The 14,998-nt window shown below is 40.1% G+C and overlaps 2 protein-coding genes and 1 pseudogene across 8 annotated transcripts in view; 2 read left to right on the top strand and 1 right to left on the bottom strand.

Moving 5' to 3' along the window:
• LOC112622083 overlaps nucleotides 1-14,896 on the bottom strand; it is a 117,191-nt gene extending 102,295 nt beyond the window's left edge. For 3 of the 5 annotated variants that reach the window (XM_025381353.1, XM_025381352.1, XM_025381354.1), the window contains exon 1: nucleotides 14,662-14,896. In XM_025381353.1, coding sequence (XP_025237138.1) covers nucleotides 14,662-14,896 — 235 coding nt within the window. Of the gene's footprint in view, nucleotides 1-13,458; nucleotides 13,578-14,176; nucleotides 14,205-14,661 lie in introns of all 5 variants that reach the window. The other 2 variants (XM_025381351.1, XR_003118934.1) reach the window with 2 other exon arrangements.
• On the top strand, nucleotides 2,475-3,445 carry LOC112622082 (annotated as a pseudogene).
• REV3L (REV3 like, DNA directed polymerase zeta catalytic subunit) overlaps nucleotides 14,228-14,998 on the top strand; it is a 190,998-nt gene continuing 190,227 nt past the window's right edge. For 2 of the 3 annotated variants that reach the window (XM_025381341.1, XM_025381342.1), the window contains exon 1: nucleotides 14,612-14,728. The gene's annotated coding sequence lies outside the window, so the exon portion shown is untranslated. Of the gene's footprint in view, nucleotides 14,729-14,998 lie in introns of all 3 variants that reach the window. The other variant, XM_025381340.1, reaches the window with a different exon arrangement.

Genomic DNA, 14,998 nt, shown 5'->3' with positions numbered 1-14,998 from the left:
GTAGTCATAACATATTGATAAGGATCTGGAATGGTGGACTTTGGAGGGGAGGCTGTGCAGTGCATCCATCAAGCTGAGTGGTTTGTTATAAAATAATCACCTAAAAATTGGAAGTCAGGTTGGCACCCAATTATCACCTCTAGCAAAGAAACACATACATGAAAATAAAAAATTTATAATAGCAAATATAGAGAAATTAAATAGAACCTGCTTTGAGAGGTAGATTTCATTTGAGCTTCATTTTCTTGCTTCTGCCCTGTCACCTTAATTTGTTTCACACATTTGCACAAGTTCACATATAAGTTGTAATGTATTGATTCCTTTATATTATGGAAAATGAAAAACATATTTTAAGAGAGAGAGTATCACAACACCCAACATCAATACAAAATCTCAGAACTTATTTTTACTGTATTTTTTAGATTTTTAATCTTTCAGTGAAGCTGCAATAACAGTGTACATAATAACCACTGATTTTTCCACATGAACTGTTCACAGACTAGAAAATTCTGAGATTATTTTATAAAGTTTTAAAAATCCTTAAAAATGTTTAAGAAACTCTAATCATGAGAAGTACATATTCTGTTACTGAAAGTTCTAAAAAGTTTAATTCCTACAGCTACCTTGCCCTATAAAACATTTGTTTGCCTGTCAATCTGTGAGGTTGGATCAAGCAACTCTGTCCCACACAGCGTTTTCTTAGACTCATTAGTAGTAAGCATTGTGGCAAAGACTAATGTCCTCACGAAAAGGACAGTAAAATTCACTTTAAGTTCTACTATAAAGGTGCAATAGTCCTCTGCATAAATTGTAAAAATAAAAAAAAAATTTTTTTGACACTATCTCACCCTGTTTCCCAGGCTGGAGTGCACTAGTGTGATCATGGCTCACTGCAGCCTTGATACCCTGGGCTCAAGCAATCCTTCCACCTCAGCCTCTCTAGTAGCTGGGACCACAGGTGCACACCACCACACCTGGCTAGTTTTTTAAGTTATTTATGGAGATAAAGTCTCACTATGTTGTCCAGGCTAGTCTCAAACTCCTGGCTTCAAGGGATTCTCCCACCTCAGCCTCCCAAAGTGCTGAGATTACAGATGCAAGCCACCATGTCTGGCCAGAAATTTGTTATTTTGATTTAAATGCTGAATAAAGTAAGTTTTAAAGCCTATATTATTTTTCCTGATATAACTGACAGAAAGATAAGTTCTCATATTAGGTCCTTTAAAAGTTAATATATTTGGTGGCAACACAGAATAGAAAGATCGCTTACCAAGGAGGTAGGTAACCTGAATCTCACTTGCCCTATGGGATCTTCGGCAAGTCATTTACTTTCTCTGAGTCTCAATTTCTTCATCATAAAATTTAAAGACTTGGATCATTTCAATGGTCTTGACAGGAAGACTGCACTGGAATTGCCTGTGGGCATTCTGACTTGGTAGATATGAGAAGAAAGGGCCTAGATAAATGTATCTTTACGACACCTCATAAATGATTCTGATGCATATTACTGGTTAAGAACTAATGGTATAAATAATTTCTTGGGTTATTTGAAATTCTAAGAATCTACTTTTTACATCCAATCAACAGAATTTTAAAAACTCCTACCTTTCACTATTATATCATTCTTCTTGATGAATAAGTATATTTTAGGAAATGGAGAAGCTGCCTCTAAATTGTGAATAGCTTACAGTTATTGAGTGTTTAGCAGTCTAAGGTGTTAACTCATTTAATATATGTAATTCAATCTTCACAACAACACTATGAGATAGGTACTACTATTATTATTTGTTTATTACAGACAGAATAAATGAGGCACAGAAAGTAATTTGCTCAAGTTATGGAGCAGATAAGTAGGGAAATTGGGCTGCAGAGTTTAAACACTTACCGGAATGCTGTACTATCATTCAATAAATGACCTATACATACCAATAGGCCCCATCACTATTCCCCACCCAAATAGTGCTGTTTTCCCTGCTACTACAGTGGAAAAAAAGAGTATGTTTTTAGAAAATCTTTGAGAGCAGAAGGGGGAAGCTGGGAAACTCAAGAATGAAAAAACTCAAGGGACCTGGGCCTAAGACCTCTGGCCCTGAATTACAACTAGAGATTACTTTGATTTACAAAAGCTTCTTTAAATAGGGTAACTATTTTTAGGAGTTATTTTCCTTCAGTTATCATTTCATCCCATGATGTCTAAGACATGCTCTTTTTGATTGAATAAATATTAATTTAAAAAAATATTAGAAATGTACCCTATCAGATGAACTAGACCCAAAACTGTAAAGTAAAACAGGAAAGGACAAAAGCTACGTTAGAGTCAGAGGGAATGATGATCAAATGATTCAGCCTATTGTTAATTTTGGGTCTGCAAAGGAGAATTGTAACACCATACTTTAGCATAAGGTAGAGACTAATACATAACACAGTATAACCTTCCCTTCCCAATAGTATTAGATGGGCTGTCTACTTGGGTGATGAATTCACTCAGGATGAGGGCAGGAATTCAGGTGAAGGAGGAAGACTGTAAGCCAAGTGCCAAAGTCTTTAACATCTTTAATAAATTAAGTCTTGAAAGACTATGAATATGCTAAGTACAGGGGAGCAGATATTCTGGAATGAGGATCCTTCCCCTTTCTCTATGAGTTTTCAGTCTAAAAACATTTTATACAAATGCAGAAGTAAGCAGTTGCTTAAGAAAAATGAGTAGTGTTTTCCTTCATTCATAAAACTAATCTTTGTACTGCTTTGCAGACTTGGCAAGAACCTCTGGTTCACATTTTCATCCTAAGGCTAGATTTTCCCTGCTAAAGAGGAATGGAGAATGAAATTACCTGCTAATTCAAGTAAGAAAAATATCAGTTCTTGTTCTCATAAATTTGTGAAAATAAATTACAACTAGATTACCCCAGTTCTGATTTGAAAACAGCTGGTGAGACTACTAGGTGTAGTTTCTCACTACTTTTTTTTTTTTTTTAAAGCGTAAAAACACACATATACAAAGGTTTTTAAAAATAATCTTAAAAGAACACAGTAGCATGCTATTTCCTGACAGGCCGACCTTTATACAAAGAATGTTCACTTTCGACAAACTGAAAATTACTCTTACCTATGGCTTCAGAATATCACTGTCTACCTCAGAAAGCGGAATGTTTTGTACAAGTCATAAATAAGTGGCTAGATGGACACTATCTGGTCATCAAATGATCAATGTAGAGGGCAGGGGGGAAATTATTTCTGCAGTACCAACCATATATCTGGTACTGTGCAAAGGGAAAAAGGAAACAGGCCGGGAATGGTGGTTCATGCCTATCATCCATCCCAGCACTTTGGGAGGCCCAGCTGGGAGGATCCCTTAAGCCTAGGAGTTTAAGACCAGCCTGGGCAACATTGGGAGACTCCATCTCTACAAAAATAAAAAAAAATTGCTGGCGGGAGCCTGTAGTCCCAGCTACTCAGGAGGCTGAGGCAGGAGAATGGCATGAACCCAGGAGGCGGAGCGTGCAGTGAGCCGAGATCGCGCCACTGCACTCCAGCCTGCACGACAGAGCAAGACTCAGTCTCAAAAAAAAAAAAAAAAAAAAATCATTGCCAGGAGCAGTAGCACTTACCTGTGGCCCCAGTTACTTAGGAGGCTGAGGTGGGAGAATCGGTTAGGCCCAGGAGGTCAAGGCTGCAGTGAAGTGTGATTGTGTCACTGCATTCCAGCCTGGGCAACAGAGCAAGACCCTGTCTTAAAAGAAAAAAGGAAACTGTAGAATATGATTCCTAACGTCAAGAAACTTACAGCTTATTGGTCAATTATATAATACTGGAGTCTAGGACCATGTCTTACTCTTAAAAAAAAACAAAAAAAAACAAAAAAAAACCACATCATTTAACATAGGATTTTATAAATATCAGTGAGTTAATAAAAAGTTAAAATAATACAAAAAGCTTAGAACTGAGCAATAAAATGCATGTTTAATATAGGCGACAGGGCCAGGCACAGTGGCTCACGCCTGTAATCCCAGCACTTTGGGAGGCTGAGGCAGGCAGATCACCTGAGGTCAGGAATTTGAGATCACACTGGCCAAACATAGCAAAACCCCGTCTCTACTAAAAATACAAAAATTAGCTGGGTGTGGTGTCGGGCACCTGTAATCCCAACTATTTGGGAGGCTGAGGCAGGAGAATTGCTTGAACTCGGGAGGCAGATGTTGCAGTGAGCCAAGACTGTGCAACTGCAGTCCAGCCTGGGTGACAGAGTGAGACTGTCTCAAAAAATAACATAACATAACATAACATAACATAACATAAAATGAAGTAAAACAAAATAAATAGGTGACTGAGTGAAGAGATAACAGTTAAGTTGATGTAATTATAATATATGAAACCTCTATTAACAATGAGAACACACGGACACAGGGAGGGGAACAACAAATACTGGGGCCTGTTGAGAGGTGGGGGACAAGGGGAGGGAGAGCATTAGGACAAATACTTAATGCATGCGGGGCTTAAAACCCAGATGATGGGTTGACAGGTGCAGCAAACCACCATGGCACATGTATACCTATGTAACAAACCTGCACATTGTGCACATGTATCCCAGAATTTCAAGTAAAAACAGCAAACGAACAACAAAAAAAAACTCTACTAAAATATCTTTTTCCTATTCCAATTTTATAATATTTTGAGTAAGTACTGTCACAGGAAGGTCCCTACTCCTACTTACTGAAATCTTTAAGAAAGAAAAGAGTGGGTTAACTGGGCAAAAAGAGACAGGGAAAGAAAGAGCAAACTAGGCAGAATGAGTATCACATGCAATTCTCTCTTCTGTGGAGAAAGAACATGCCATGTACCAAGAACTGGTGATATCAAACAGTGAACTATAAAGTCAGTTCCTTGAAAAATTCAGGATAGGATCCAAAATGGAGCAAAATTTTCAGCCTAAAAATGCTCAGTGTGATATATATGATAATATAAAATTTGAACGATTCTGTTGTTGGCCAACAGTGGGAAAATGGTTAGGTAAATTATCATATGTCCACAACACAGGATATTCTGCAGCCATTAAAACAATGTATATGTAGAGTTTTAATTTACATGGAAAATGCTTGTTTTAATGCAAAGTGAAAAAACTAGGACATTACTTTCTCTATGTAATATATTTACAGAAAAATTTTCTAGAAACAGAATGGACTAGAATGTTAATCCTGACTTCAACCGGGTGAGACTGAATGCTCTATTTTTCTTTATTGTCTTCCATATTTTTCATGCTATGCATTTAAAACTTTTAAAATTGGAAAAATACATTTTATTGAGAAAATGAAGAAATAGGACATCTATATTTACACATCTGAGAATAAGTAGTCTTTTCTGGCTTCTGGAATGAGGATATAAAGTAAGGCAAAATCTAGGAGAAACCAGTGTCAATAGCAAAGTTTTCTGCATTTGTTTGTTTTTTGAGACAGGGTCTTGCTCTGTGACCTAGGCTGGAGTGCAGTGGTGATCACGGCTCACTGCGGCCTCAACTTCCTGGGCTCCAGCGATCTTCCTGCCTCAGCCTCCTGAGTAGCTGGGACTATAGGCATACATCACCACGCCTCGCTAATTTTTAATTTTTTTGTAGAGACAAGGTCTCACTATGTTGCCCAAGCTGGTCTCAAACTTCTGGGCTCAAGCAATTATCTCACCTTGGTCTTCCAAAATACTGGGATTACAGGGATGAGCCACCCTGCCCAGTCTCAGTAAAAAGCTTTCTAGTGGGAGTTTTTCTGGAATGTGATTTACACTGTGATTATTAAAATGCAATAAACTTTGGGGCCAGGGGAAACTACCATGAGATATGTTGATCCAAATAGATACCTTGCTTCTGAGATTTTGCATCTTAATTATTTAAATTGGGAATTTTATCTATCCTTACTCTATGTGTGTTTGGTCTCCTCCTGCCTATCCGTAATATAATCCATTGGAAATGCTCCGGTATCAATTCCGGATATGTAATTTAAATGAGGGTCCTGGAAAGCCCAGGCATCAGTTCTAATATTACTCTATTCTGAAAGTTTTTTTAATTTTTTGTTCCTCAAACATCATTTTTAATTTATACGCTCACCGGTTCCTTCTTTAAGACTATTACTGCTAATTTACAGAAGTGGAAGGGTTGTTTCAGAAAAGTTTTGCTTCTCTGAGTAACCGAGTAAATTAATTGGTTAAAACGAATAGAGAGATCTCTGTTCAGGAAATTCATCTCTCACCACATGATAAATCTGACTTTCCTTTAGTTTAAAAAGAAAAATATAAAAGACATGAAATACATCTTTTGGCCAAGAATTATTTTATTACTATTCATTTAGGCAATAAATATTTATGTGCCTACCTTGTACCCAGGAAGGTTCTATGGAGAAACTGCAGAAACCTGCATAAAGCCTTTTGGGACTTTGTATGGTTGACAGCAATTGCCTCTAAAGTTTGTCATACTTATTTAGGCCTTCCAAATCCCTCTGAAAGGGAATGAGTTTCTTTTCCATCATGGTTTCATAAAGGCAAGAGACTGGATGAAGGGGCTGGGTAAAAATTTACTTTAAACTAGGCCAGGGTTTTTCAACACCTGCAATATTGACACTTTGGACCTGATAATTCTTTGTGCTGTAGGGGCTGCCCTATGCATTGTAAGATGTAATAATCAAAAATGCCTCCAGATATTTTGCCAAATGTCCCCTAGGGAGGCAAAAATCACCCCTGGTTGAGGACCACTGGACCAAATGATTCAGACATTTGACCCTACAGTAGTTAAGAAAACTGAGTTATCTAAGAGTGAAGGAAAGAGAAGGGATGACAAAAAGAATAATTTAGCTTGAGGCCAGGTGCCATGGCTCACACCTGCAATCCCAGCAATTTGGGAGGCCAAGGCAGATGGATCACTTGAGCTCAGGAGTTAGAGACCAGCCTGGGCAACATAGTGAAACCCCGTCTCTAAAAACATACGAAAATTAGCTGGGTGTAGAGGTGCACGCCTGTAGTTCCAGCTACTCAGGAGGCTGAGGTGGGAGGATTGCTTGAGCCTGGGAAGTCAAGACTGCAGTGAGTTGAGATTGGGTCACTGCATACCAGCCTGGGTGACAGTGAGACCCTGCCTCAAAAAGAATAATTTAGCAGGGCATGGTGGCTCACACCTGTTACCTCAGCACTTTGGGAGGCTGAGGCAGGAGGATCGCCTGAGCCCAGGAGTTTGAGACCAGCTTGGACAATATAGTAAGATCTCATCTCTATTAAAATAATTTCAAAAAAAAAAAAATTTAGCTTGAACTCAACCAAATTTACTAGAAAACAAATAAAGTATCTAAATGATTGAATAAGAAAGAAAATACTGCCACTCTTGTCAAATCACTATGCCCTTCTACCTACTCCTTAAAGATGAATGAAAAAACAGTGACAAGTCTTTCTGACAACAGAAATGACTACCTACATAGATGCTGCTCAGAAGATTCCCTAAGTATAGGAGTAAAAGTAATAAATCTGGAGTTTGGAGGCATGTGTTCTCACTAAACAGCTTTATTTCTTTGGGTCTTAGCTTACTGCTATGTAATGGAGGGCTGTTGGGCAGGCAGTAGAGAGAGTTGTAAACGGATTTAAAAATTTTTTTAATTCAATAAATGCTGATAACTTATATTCTAGGCATTATACTTGGATGTAGTATGTAAAAGATGAAAAGACATGGTCTGCTCCTTCAAGATAACAGTCTATTAGAATGACAGACTAACAAACAACTACAATAATGTAAGCATTATAATAGAAGCATGTACAAAAAGAAGTGGAAGGCTAGATATAACACCTAAATCTGAGGAAATCAGGGAAACCTTTACACGAAAGTGGCATTTGAGCTAAAACTTGAAAGATAAATAAGAATTTTGCCAGGAAACAAGAAGGGAGAATGTACTATGCCAGTTAGAAAGGCAAATGCACAGAGATTTGATAGTTTTTCAAAAAGAATGGCATGTTTACGAAGCTATACCACCTCAGTGGTACTAGAAGATAAATGGAAAAGGTGAAAAGGTATGAAGCCGAATATCTATCTAGGTCAAATCATGAAGGTGGTATGCCATAAACACTGTTTTCATGGCAACAGATGATAATTTGACATAGATGATAACTTAAAATTTATGTGGTAGACAGATCACCCTTGCGGTACAGTAGAAAATAAAATTAGTGGGGAATAAGCCAAGGGACCAAACAAGTGACTACTGCAATAGTATACCTAAAGCTAGTGAAAGGCTACAAAAGGACAACGATTATGTGGACAGAAATGGGGAATATTCAGGAGAAAGAATAGGCAGGACTTCAATTATGAATGTTGGTGGGGGGATTACAGCTAAGGAGTATTCAGAATTATGCTAAGTATTTTTGGCAATACTTCGTTTAATCCTTATAATATCCCTAATAGGAATGGAAAGCAGTCCAATTTGCTAAAAGGTAATTTGCCAATGAATCTGTTTGCTATATTTACCAAATACTTGTTTTAGAGAATATTCACCCTGAATGTATTTAATAAATGTATTTTTTTTTTTTTTTTTTGGAGACATGATCTTGCTCTGCCACCCAGGCTGGAGTCCAGTGGTGCAGCAACCTCGACCTCTTGGGCTCAAGTGATCCCCCCACCTCTCAACCAAGCAAACTCTCAGTCCCACAGGGTTTCACCATGTTGCCTAGGCTGGTCTCAAACTCCTGGGCTCAAGCAATCCTCCCACCTCTGCCTCCCATCGTGTGAGCCATCATGCCTGACCAATAAATGTATTCTTGGTAAACTTACTTTTTTAATGAATTCACTTTTGATGAAATGATTTAGAACCTAAGGTAAGTATACTTTTGCCCCTGTTTTATTGCAGAGAAAACTGAGGTTCATAGAAACCGACGTTCATAGTTAGCAAAGGCAGAATCAGGTCTATAGAACTAGAACTTTTTTTTTTGAGACAGCGTCTCCCTCTGTTGCCCAGGCTGCAGTACAGTGGCAACGCTATGACTCCAGTAACTCAGCCACAGATGTAACATGTTTGTCTTATATTAACTTTATTACTCCTTTGAGCTCTTGCACCTCATAGGTCCACCAGAATCCTTTGCTCATGAGGCTCAAGGTTCACTGCAGTCTTGACCTCCCCAAGCTCAAGCTATCCTCCTACCTCAGCCCCCAAGTAGCTGGGACTACAGGCATGCACCATCGCACCCAGCTAAATTCTGTATTTCTTGTAAAGATGGATTTTCGCCATGTTGCCCAGCCTGGTCTCAAACTCCTGGGCTCAAGCAATCCTCCCGCGTTGGCCTCCCAAAGTGCTGTGATTACAGGGTTCAGCCATTGTGCCGGCCCTGACAATGTTAATATTCTTAAATGAAGAACTATACCTTAAAAAAAAAATAGACATAATGAAACTAAATTCCAAATCCAACGTAATAAGAGTAGCATATCTTATTATGACAACTTTCTTAGTTTTTCCTGGGGGGGCTACCTGATGAAGATAATGAAGGTAAGATGGTTCTCTTTGCTTTTCTGTGGTACTCTGCTTTTTTTTTTTTTTAAACTATCAGAAATTGCCATCTATCTGGAGTCAACTACCATTTATACGTGACACACAGAACCCACTAACCACCTTTGAATTGTTATCTCAAATATTTGTTTCATCATCAATGTAGGTGGTATTATTTTTCTGACAATAGGAAAAAGTCATCATAATTCTGCTGTCCAGGGTATGAAAATTTGAAATCCTTTTTAACTCCAAATCCTTTTTAACTCAACTCTGTAGTGGCTCATGGTTCATAGCTATACACAGTGGAGTCCACTCTAGGATTTCAGTGGAGAGTGGCAACTTCTCTTTGGGGACATTTAGAAATACATGGGGAATTTTTCATTGTTACAGTGGCATGTAGTGCACAGGGGCCAGGGATGTTAAATGTCCTGCACAACAAAAAACTGTTTCGCCCAAATGCCAGAAGTCCCATTTGAGAAACCCAAGAGCTCAGAGTCATCAACTTCATGAACATGCGACATGTATAGTCACACAGGGCCCAGTGCTTGGTTTAATGCTCTGCAGTCACTGTCTTGAAAATTATAATACTTTTATGTTTGACTATCTGTTTTGTAAGTCCAGTGGTATAGCAGAGCATAACATGCAAGCAGAGGTATGTATGCTTTCTTCCTTGCCATTCTATTTGCATATGGTCTCCATGATGCCTCATGACAAAGGATTCTGGTGGACCTATGAGGTGCAGGAACTCAAGAGAGTAACAAATTTAATACAAAACAAGCATATAACATCTATGACTGAGTTAGTGGAGGCACAGACAGTTCCAAGAGGCTACAGTTTTCATTCAAATCAGAACTTGCTTCAGGTGCAGAAAGAAGGCAACAGCATCTTTAAGAAATACAAGTGACTACATCACATCCTTCCTTACTCATGTGTTACTTCCCACTATTAGTCAACCATTTACACGAAAAATGATGACAAAGAATGAAAGGAAAGTAGGGCAACTCAGCGCTCCCTTTCCTCTCATCCTTCCTTACTCATCAGTAAGCAGAAGACAGAGAATATTGGTAGAATATGTGCACATCAAGAAGCAAAATAAAAATAGTTGAGTTGGTTTTGTGCAGAGTTTACACTGTTCTGATAGCACAAAATACATATGCATTTACAAGCTATGAATTGTATAATTTTGGTGATTCCAAATACAATTGAAATGCTCTTATACTTGCATTTTAAAATGGCATTACATAATATAAAGATGAATGGTAAAATTCATCCTAAGAATTAAAAAATTTAATTTTTTTTCTCGTAGAATGACATTAAAAAGTAAATTTAAAAACACTATGACAAGTGGAGAGAGCAAAGACAGAAGAAAGAAAAAGCTTTATATTTTAGTACAGATAATAGCACATTTTCCCCTGTGTTGGAATAAGAGGCCTTACATTTTCATTTTGCTCTGGGCCCCACAAATTATGTAGCTGGCTGCGACTGGGCTGGTTGAAGCAAAAAGGCATTAAAAGATACTATTTAGCTCACAGATCTCTCAGAGGGCCAGAGAACCAGACTTAGATAAACATAGCTAGAAACAACATCCAAGAAAAAACAAACCACAAAGAACACCCACCCATCCCACATTACAAAGCTATTCTAGTGGAAACCCATCCCAGTACTGCCTGCCAGTCAGCACCTAAGACTCTAAAACAGATGCCACAACTCCTCCCTACCTACCCAGAAGAACCCGATACCTCCTTCATGGTATTTGTCAGAAGATACTATCTCCCTGAGTGCAGCTGAAGCATCATGTTGCTTGCTGTCACATCCATGTCCTGAATGGGTACATCTGATTGCTGGAAACTAGGTCATATACTGAAGCCAGCTTCTGACTGTCAGCATCCTTTCCAACTAACTCCACATTTACTGAAGTCACTCTGGTAGGGGGCATATTTGTACCACGTAGTCCCAACTAGTTGGGAGGTTGAAGTGGGAGGAGCCTAGTAGTTCAAGACCAGCCTGGGCAACATCATAAGACCCTGTTCCTAAAAAAGAAAGCAAACTGAATTGGCCAATGCTACAAATTAGGGCCTTCCCTCTTCTTGAGCCATTGTTAAACATTTACTGATCACACCATTGATCTCACTCCAGCAATCTAGCTGCAAGGGAGTCTGAGAACTATAGTTTGTTTTCCATCTTTTAAAGTACAGAAAAATAAGCAAAAAGAGGGTTAGATGAATACTGAATCAGCCATCTTATAGTATCTGCCACAAAAGTATGGTAGCTACTACTGTCTGTTCTAGATTATAAACTGCTAACAGGCAGATGTTAACAGATGTTGAACAGTATCAGTAAAGGAGACTTGGTAGGCTTTTACTAAAGGCAACCATGGTAAGTATACGTCAGTGAACTAGAAGAGATGATTAAATGTTAATTGATATGATTAAAATACATTTTTAGGATGCTAGACTATAAACCTTATAAGGGAAGGGACCATGTCTGTTTTGTTTCCCACCGTATCTCAAATCTCCTGGCAAGAAATAGCCACTTAAAAAAAAAAATGCAGTCGGGCACGGTGGCTCTCACCTGTAATCCTGGCACTTTGGGAGGCCAAGGTGGGTAGATCACAAGGTCAGGAGTTCAAGACCAGCCTGGCCAACATGGTGAAACCCCATCTCTACTAATAATACAAAAATTAGCCAGGCATGGTGGCACATGCCTGTAGTACCAGCTCCTCGGGAGGCTGAGACAGGAGAATTACTCGAACCTGTGGGGAGAGGCTGCAGTGAACTAAGATTGCACCATTGGACTCCAGCCTGGGCGACAGAGCAAGACTCTGTCTCAAAAAAAAAAAAAAAGAAAAAGCATTAAAGATATTAAGTATAGAGTTCAATTTTTGCATTTCTCATACTGTATGTAGATAAGGCAATTCCAAGTGATTTTACTGTTTCTCGATGAATCAGACTTCTGGATATGAACATTTTACCATATTTTCACATACATTATCTCGTTTGAGCCTTATAACATCCCTGAGAAGTTAAAACAGAAATTACTGTCCATTTCACAGATGAGGAAAAAATTCCCAAAAATAAGTGATCACTTAGCTAAATGATGGTTTAAAGTTCACATTCTCTGACTCAAAATTCCAGAACATTTTCTTACTTCAGGAAGAATATATTTATAAAACCCATTTGATAGTGGTTAATTAGGGGGTTATTGTCAGGTTTTCAATTTGAGCATCAACTTAAAACTAAATTACATGCAATGAACACAACATTCCTAATTTCATGCTGCAAATGTTTTTCTTCAAGAGTGAACATTCTTGGAGTTCTAGAAGGATTTGACTTGTGGTTGCAACTGCCTTTTCTTAAAGTAAATAATGTTGATTCAAGAGGTAAGGGGAAAGAAACCATTTTCTAGAAATAGCAAATCTGTTAATTTGATGCTTTTACCATTTTCTAGTTAGGAATATTATAATTTAAAAGTTATGGATACACTGATTATAATATAGTACAAGGATTCTCAATTTTATTTTGCTTAAGAATCACGGGGTGGCAGGTAGTGTTGCTAACAATACAGATTCCCAGGCCCCATACCCAAAAATGTAATTCAGTAAGAGCCAAAATACTAACATTTAAAGAATGCTAGGTGTCATGGAACACTGAGAATCACTGGTATTGTGTATCTGACATTCGGCATGTACAAAATATTTATTTTACCAAAAATACATTTTAGCATGGTAGTCATATTTTAAAATCACTTCTATAGCCTTCTAAAATTTCAAATTAAGAGATTTTGCCTCTTAAAAATATTAACTAATTTCCAGCATGTTAGTAGAAATCTTGCCACCTATGTTTATAATCATGTTCTGAGGTTAAAAACTACAAGGTAATTTACTGTAGTAATCAGTCTCAAATCCCTCGGAGCGTAAGTTCTTATTAGCATTTATATGTTAGGGAATTTATAGACAGCTTCTTACCAGTGACCTGTCCCTTTTGGGCCTTTTGATTTTCCTATTTGAAAATCCACAACGGTTCCAAACGAGTAGCTCTCACACCACTTCAAATACATGGCAACCTGGTAACTATTCAAATGCACCTGTATAACACATAAATGTAAAAGAACGATCTCTACTTTGGATGGGTTAGAAAAGTGTCAAGGGTCCTAATTCAGGGGCAAATTTCGAACTTGAACCCACGCTTTCCGCCTCCTACAGTTTACATCTTTTTGTTGAGAAGAAACCCTTCAGGGTGAGTTTTTAAGAGAAACCTTCCCGTTTTACAGATGTAGAAACTGAGCCCAAAGAAACAAAATTATTTGTCCAAGGTCACGCCCAATATCAGTAGCCAAGTCAGAGAGGAACCCCTTGGTTCCAATTTAATAGCCAAGCCAGTTGCATGTTACCACTCTTTAAAACAAAAATTCCCTAACTGCATCACTTCACCCCTTCTCGATTTTTGAATAAAGTTGTTTATTCAAAACGGCCCTTCCCCAAGGTGGTGCTTTTACGCCTTCGGGTAGTAAAACCCAGCATAACCTGTTAGTGAAAAACACGAGGAGGCCACGTCTAACGCGGTGACTTTCACAGGCCTTTTTCTTTGGCCAAAATTTTCTCGGAAAGGCTGTTAATCCTACATTCCGCTGGGGGAGGAGCGACGAGGGAGGAGGGAGGTCACCGGGAGCTGACATGTCCTTACATGTACTTGCGCGTGCCCGCGACGCAGCCTGCGGGGCCGAGGAAACCAACGAAGGATATATTAGGGCGAGAGCGAAGGAAGGGGGCGGGAGAAAAACACGGTAGTGGGAAATCCCTGTGCACTGGATATGCCAACCCCTCGCAAAGCTAAGAGCCGTGCGTGAACAAATCTCATTAAATGGCCCCGCGCAGACACTGCAGCAGCAGGGAGGAGGGAGCACGGCGGCTCGCGCGGCACGTTCGGGAAGGGGGAGCGCCAGGGCGGCCCTTTTATAGGCCGAAGCCCGCGCCCGCGCGCCCCCACCTTTCGCACCGCCCCCGGGCCACGCGCGGAGCCGCGGCGTTACCTGAGAAGGGCCGGCTGCCTCCGCACCCGGCCCCTCCCGTTCCGCCGCCCGCCCGCCAGCCCGCCCTTCCCTCCCGCGAGGCCGCAGCGGCACGAGATCTGCGCCTCGCCTCCCTCCTCCCGCGGGCGGATTTTCTTACCTTGTGAAAAACCGTCTCCGCGGCTGCCCTCGCCTCCTCTGCTGGATGTGAAATGGCGGTCGGCGAGGCAATTGTGAGCACCGCAGCTCCTGCCAATCCCGCATAGCCGCCAAAACGGCCCCGAACACTGGCGCACCCCTCCCGCAAGCCCCTCGAAGCCCATCCATGAGATCGGTGCTCTGCCGCCCCTTCCGCTGCCCCTCACCCAGGTGACCGTGCCCGCCGGCCGAGTCATCGATCCCGCGCGGGCCCTGTCGGCCGCCGGCCGCCTCCCTCACTGCGTGCCCCGGGGGCGGGGGAGAAAGCACCTTCTCGGCCCCCGCCCTCCGTGTTCCGC

This window comes from Theropithecus gelada, chromosome 4 (genome assembly GCF_003255815.1).
Source record: "Theropithecus gelada isolate Dixy chromosome 4, Tgel_1.0, whole genome shotgun sequence".
NCBI classification, from domain to species: Eukaryota; Metazoa; Chordata; class Mammalia; order Primates; family Cercopithecidae; genus Theropithecus; species Theropithecus gelada.
The sequence above is the reverse complement of the archived record's forward strand: the minus strand, read 5'-3'. Positions and strand labels throughout refer to the sequence as shown.